The sequence below is a fragment of the Mizuhopecten yessoensis genome, unplaced genomic scaffold (assembly GCF_002113885.1).
Source record: "Mizuhopecten yessoensis strain PY_sf001 unplaced genomic scaffold, ASM211388v2 scaffold9867, whole genome shotgun sequence".
Taxonomy (NCBI): domain Eukaryota; kingdom Metazoa; phylum Mollusca; class Bivalvia; order Pectinida; family Pectinidae; genus Mizuhopecten; species Mizuhopecten yessoensis.
In genome coordinates, this window is record NW_018408262.1 from 20,371 (window position 1) to 27,630 (window position 7,260).

General features: G+C 35.1%; 1 protein-coding gene across 1 annotated transcript in view; it reads right to left on the reverse strand.

Annotated features, from left to right (window-relative positions):
* Positions 1-2,598: 2,598 nt before the first annotated feature.
* LOC110458944 (protein unc-93 homolog A-like) overlaps positions 2,599-7,260 on the reverse strand; it is a 35,994-nt gene continuing 31,332 nt past the window's right edge. The window contains exon 5 of the mRNA XM_021510934.1: positions 2,599-3,473. Coding sequence (XP_021366609.1) covers positions 3,241-3,473 — 233 coding nt within the window. The 3' untranslated portion in view covers positions 2,599-3,240. The remainder of the gene's footprint in view (positions 3,474-7,260) is intronic.

The window sequence follows — 7,260 nt, forward strand, 5'->3', positions numbered from 1 at the left end:
GTCTATGTCAGTATGGAATCAGTTATCGCAGTAAACCAAATCGTTTACGGTTACCTGTCTATGTCAGTATGGAATCAGTTATCGCAGTAAACCAAATCGTTTACGGTTAGCTGTCTATGTTAGTATGGAATCAGTTATCGCAGTAAACCAAATCGTTTACGGTTACCTATCACTGTCAGTACAATCTTGGCCTTAAAGGACGTCAGTTAAACATTTTTACGAGATAACACGTTATGACAACATGAGCATTCTTACCAAAGTAGAATCTTCTTAGTGAGTGTGTAACAACAAAAAAATGCATGCTTCGATCTTGGTGAAAACGATGTGTCTATATATAGTTGAGGTGAACAAAACATGGCTAGGAGTAGTTGGACATAGATCTTTTAATCTCCTTTGATGGGAACAGTCTCATATATAGAGATGTATTTGGTCCTTTGATGTGAACAGTCTCATATATAGAGATGTTTTTGGTCCTTGATGGGAACAGTCTCATATCTAGAGATGTATTTGGTCCTTTGATGGTAACAGTCTCATATATAGAGATGTATGTGGTCCTTTGATGGGAACAGTCTCATATATAGAGATGTTTTTGGTCCTTGATGGGAACAGTCTCATATATAGAGATGTGTTTGGTCCTTTGATGGGAACAGTCTCATATATAGAGATGTATTTGTTTCTTTGATGGGAACAGTCTCATATATAGATATGTATTTGCAAGTGCACATTTTTGATAACCTGTTTATATACGAGTATGCAATCAACAAAAATCTGTCAATTGGTTAGTTTATTTTATACAGATATATTAATTAATATGAAACAGTATAGATAGTTTTGTTGTAAATTACAGACTTAATTAACTATAAGAAAGACGGGATTTTCTCCGGAGATAATTCCGTTTGTGCAAGTTAACATATATATTGGTAAAGGTGGTATTTGTTATAGTATATCAGATCCTGTTTAAGGATTGCTAGGTGATAAATAGTTATAACACGTGATGCTAGCGTTCGTAACACTAACGTCAACTCGTATGACAAACAAATTATACAGAGATGTTGTCACAAGGTAGTGACAAATTTGTGAAGAGCATAGTCATATTCATACATATTTGTTTTAACGGAAGACGCTGTACAGTGCGGTATAGTTTGTGTGCAGTATATATGACAATGGCTTTACAACATGTACACTGTAGGGGTTTTACATAAACAGCTCATTCACTGTCATTTAATTTTACAACATTTTGAGAGTCAAATATGAGTTTCTATCACCTGTAAAAGTTACTGTAATGGTTTATAGTGTTATAGTAAATGTGTGGGCATAATCATCATTTTATTCCATATGCTTTAAACCAATAATACAATGGTATGGTACATTATGAGACACGGTTACTACAAATAGAATACATATTTAACTGGCATTAATGCTCTTATATTTGGTCAAGTAGGGTCATAGGATATCATTGTTTCTTAAAAATGCCCGATATATCAGCACAATTCGAAAACTCATTAACAGATTTCAATTTCAGTTGAGTTTAACTACAATTTCATATGACACGTATACCAATTAAAATTTATAATCATGATTCTTCTTTGAATGTATGTTTAACCAGTTGATGAAAATCGCAAACGCGTCTATTATGCAATACACCAAATAATAAAAAAAAATATTGACGGAAACGAATTCGTTGAAACAACGTTTAAAAAATATGTACTTATATGAAAGGTTTTTCTCAACTGTCATAAGATTTATACTGTAGTTACATACCTACACAACAGTTTGGCGTCACACATGCAGAATTAACGATTAAAGATCATCGTAAATAGAACCGATGTAATTATAATGTATTACACAGTAAACAAACCCACGCACTCATTGTTGCCCTTTAAAAACATACATCCTGCATGCGTACGTAGTTTATACATACATACATACATACATACAAACATACAAACATACATACATACATACATACATACATACATACATACATACATACATACATACATAATACATACATACATAATACATACATACGATAACGATATAAACCATGTATATCCAGCTATTCAGTACAACATCGTTTCGACCATCACTTTCATCAATATCAATAGTGCTGCTGATTTTGTTCTAATTTCTGCCATTTCCAGCTGTTTGAAAACAGTTTTTTTGCTATTGATATTGGTATAACTTAAACAGCATTCAGCCAGTCCAGTGTTACAGATAACAGCTACAAAATGTCATATGTTATAACTATTACATAATGCTATAGATATTATATGTATTTTTTACAGAGTTTTGAATTATAACTATTACAGTGTCATTGATAATATCTCATCATTGTTATAGATACATGTCATGTAATAATATCTCATAGCGTTATTGATAGTAATATTTCAGTTTTTGATTTTCAGACTTTGTTTTCGGGTTTGTCCTGAGAACATATTCGTCATTGCGAGTTGGTCGGCTAAATGGTAACCCTGAAAGTGTGATTGAATGTTTATAACCGATATACATGTCCTGTTTCCTTATATAAGCTCCAGTGAGTATATTTGATCGTTCTGATGGAATAATGATTTGCTGAAAAATATGACAGATGTCAACTTTATTGAATACCAAACTTACATGTTTAAAACTTGTGAAAATAAATATGTATGTAAACAAAACAGGAGGTTTTGTAATAGATTTACACAACTGTACTAGCAACATGATACCAATACTTCTAGTGACTCAAAAGGATAAGTTATCGGGAAACAATGGAATTGTAAAAAACAAACATCATATTTATACACAAGGTATATTGCATATTCACCCGCTGAGAGTTGGTTAAAGAGTTTTCACATAATATTTATACAAATAAGTTCACATTTTTAATCTATAGATTCACATTTATACAGAGAATATTCACATTTAATAAGTTCAGTAATTCACACAATAAACCTACATTATAGCTTGTTATACCATTTATATACACAATAGCACATCAGCTAAACTGTTGACCGTTGGTCAGTTCTTTATATAATATACACGTACACACATAATAGCATATCAGCTGGTCAGTTATGTACATGTATACCATATGTACACAATGATATGACACTGGCTATACTGCTGTTGCTCGACTCTGTATACCATATATACTATATACATATACAGAACTATGCACGTGCACCACGTCGGCTAAACTTCTGTTGGTCAGTTGTGAGTTGGTCAGTATTGCCGCCGGTGGTCAGTGCAGGCTGTTGGTCAGTTCTGTGGCGGATCCTCGAAAACGTCATTGTCCACTTGCCGTACTTTGTACTCTGCTAGCACGTAAAACATCACGGACACGACCAGCATTATAATGAGAATATACAGCTTTCCGGCAACGCACATAAACGTTCCACTTAGGAAGGAAAATGCCAATCCAAAACTCTGCAGCAGTCGGTAATTAGCAAATGCTATATCCGCATCTTCCGGGCACGTGACACATATCAGGGCTGTAAGAGGTGAAAGGTCAACATGTTAGTTAGCATTCATTTATTTTTCATACTTTTGTGAAACGTTCAATAGACCTCTCGGCAATGCTACTCGATACAGTAGTTTATATAGATATTTTAAAAGCTGTTATAAATTAGCATTAAGCAAGGCTTTCATCTTAAAAAAATACATATCTTAAAAAAATAAGATATCTAAAAAAAAGGATATCCTCAAAAAAAAGATATGTTATAAAAGATATCAAATGTCTCACACAACTTTCTCATTAAGTACTTCATCCATAGATAGTTTTTTGTAGCAAAGCTGATATTTTTATGACGTATTCGATATTTTTTCTTCATAATATATCTTGTTAATTAGACCAGATATTTTACAAAGACATAAGATATATCTTTTACCATGTATGACATCTTATTAAAAAAATACATGAGCTATCCTATAAAGAACGTCATTGTCTCGAAACTTACTATCAGATACGTATACATACGGTAAGGATTGCTCCCGATGTCAACACATTGCAATCGATCATTTATAAATAGTTACACTAGCATAAACAAGTATGCAATGTACATTCACAAAATAAAGTGGGTTAGCTTACAAATAGTTCATAATTAATATATTAAAGTCTCAACCAAACCAGAATGTATCGTCTCTTTTTTTATATTCTTAATATTTTCAATCTTAGGTATTGTTTTAGATATCTTATATATAAATACATAAATACATATAACTTAGAAATGTATACCTTCTATATAAATACGTATTAACATATAACTTGGAAAGATATATTGAACATATATGAAAACATATACACGTACAACTAAAAAAACCCACTGTTAAATGTCCAACAAAATATTCTGGGAGACGGCTTTCAATTCGAATATGCCCCTTCAAACAACCATCATCTGCATATAAGAGTACTTCTGCAATGGTAGCGAAGGAATGTAATGACTGTTTATACTTTTTTGCTAGTGAAGGATGAAATGCTGGTTACAATTGGTCCAAAGTGAGTATGGACGAAAGATTTGGTTGGAGTTTTAGGTGAAGATAGTGATTCTGACAAAGAAAGGTAAGTAACAGACCAATAACATATGGTTTCGTTTCGTTTAATTTGTGAGTCTGTGTGTTTTGCATTAACATTAAGGTACTTACGAAATTCAGAATGAACATTGTCAAACATTTCTAGTAAACCTTATTCCGAGAGATTCGTGATATGTTTGTGTACAAACGTTTTCCAATAAAGTTATTTATAAACAAGTATTTAGTAGTTAGTACAGGTGACCGACCCCAAGCAATATATAATTTACCGTACGTTCATTGTCTACATCATAATTTATCGTACGTTCATTGTCTACATCATAATTTACCGTAACTTCATTGTTTTTCATGCTTCTATTACGTTTGATGTACGCAAAGTGATTGCCATTTATCTATCAGCATTCGCCAATTTGCACGATTTATAAATGATATACGACATGTTTCAAGCGTTCTTACAAGTTCCTGACATTTGCAATTCGTGTTAAGACAAATTTCCGTTGCAATAGTGAAACACGCTGCCTCAAAGGCGTCGATAATGACATAGTTAATAACAACTATCGGGTGGTTAAGCCATGGAAAAATATGTTTATTTTAATACATCCCTCATGTACACTAATGTGTTAGTAACGGCAGGTCTATCACGGTAACAGACCGTACCAAACATCTATCAATTTCATCCGAGTCAGACGTATCGATCCGAGTCATACAAACGTTTTAAGAAGTATTGATCCAAGTCACACAAACGTTTTAAGAAGCAGAAACCGGGAAGCATTTACTTTCCTTGGAAAGATGGAAAGTAAGGATTAATTGCACTACCATTTTCCCTAGAGACAGTTTCACTGGTAATGCGCATGCTCCGTAACCCCGCAATGACCATGAGCAGACGTTTTAATGAAAGAGAAATGGAAGTAACGATAGCAAACAAACAGTAAAAAATTGGTAGATTGTGCAGACAAATGGAAAGTGAAAACGGGCGATCAGACAATTTTCTTCTAAATTCACGGGCAGGAAGTAGATAGTTTGATACAGGGACACACGAAAGATACACCGTTATTACAGACATCAAATAAATACAGTGCAAATAGAGGGACACACATACACACAGTGCTAATAGAAGGACACACTTACACACCGTGCTAATACAGGGACACACATACACACAGTGTTAATACAGGGACACACATACACACAGTACTAATACAGGGACATACATACACACAGTGTTAATACATGGACACACTTACACACAGTATTAATACAGGGACACACATACAAACAGTGTTAATACATTGACACACTTACACACCGTGCTAATACAGGTACACACATACACACAGTGTTAATACAGGGACACACAAACACACAGTGCTAATACAGGGACACACATACACACAGTGTTAATACATGAAAACACTTACAAACCGTGCTAATACAGGGACACACATACACACAGTGTTAATACAGGGACACACATACATACAGTGCTAATACAGGGACACACATACACACAGTGTTTATACAGGGACAAGGGACACACATACACACAGTGTTAATACATGAACACACATACACACAGTGCTAATACAGGGACACACATACACTCAGTGATAATACAGGGACACACATACACACACTGCTAATACAGGGACACACATACATACAGGGCTAAAACAAGGACACACATACACACAGTGCTAATACAGGGACACACATACACACGGTGCTAATACAAGGACACACGTACACACAGTGATAATACAGGGACACACATACACACAGTGCTAATACAGGGACACACATACACTCAGTGATAATACAGGGACACACATACACACACTGCTAATACAGGGACAAACATACACACAGTGTTTATACAGGGCCACACTTAAACATTGTGCTAATACAGGGACACACATACACACCGTGTTAATACAGGGACACACATACACACAATCATAATACAGGGTGCTAATACAGGGAGAAAAATACACACCGTGCTAATACAGAGACACACATACACACAGTGCTAATACAGGGACACACATACACACCGTGTTAATACAGAGACACACATACACACACTGCTAATACAGGGACACACATACACACAGTGCTTATACAGGGACACACATACACACAGTGCTAATACAAGGACACATGTACACACAGTGCTAATACAGGGAAAAAATACACACAGTGCTAATACAGGGAGAAAAATACACACCGTGCTAATACAGAGACACACATACACACAGTGCTAATACAGGGACACACATACATACAGTGTTAATACAGGGCCATGTTAATACAGGGACATCCATACACACAGTGCTAACACAGGGAGAAAAATACTCACCGTTCTAATACAGAGACACACATACACTCAGTGCTAATACAGGTACACACATACACTCAGTGATAATACAGGGACACCCATACACACAGTGTTTATACAGGGACACACATACACACAGTGCTAATACAAGGACACACATATACACAGTGCTAATACAGGGACACACATACACACAGTGTTAATACAGGGCCACACTTAAACATTTTGCTAATACAGGGACACACATACACACAGTGTTAATACAGAGACACACATATACACACTGCTAATACAGGGACACACATACACACACTGCTAATACAGGGACACACATAAACACAGTGCTAATACAGGGACACACATACACACAGTGCTAATACAGGGACACACATACATACAGTGTTAATACAGGGACA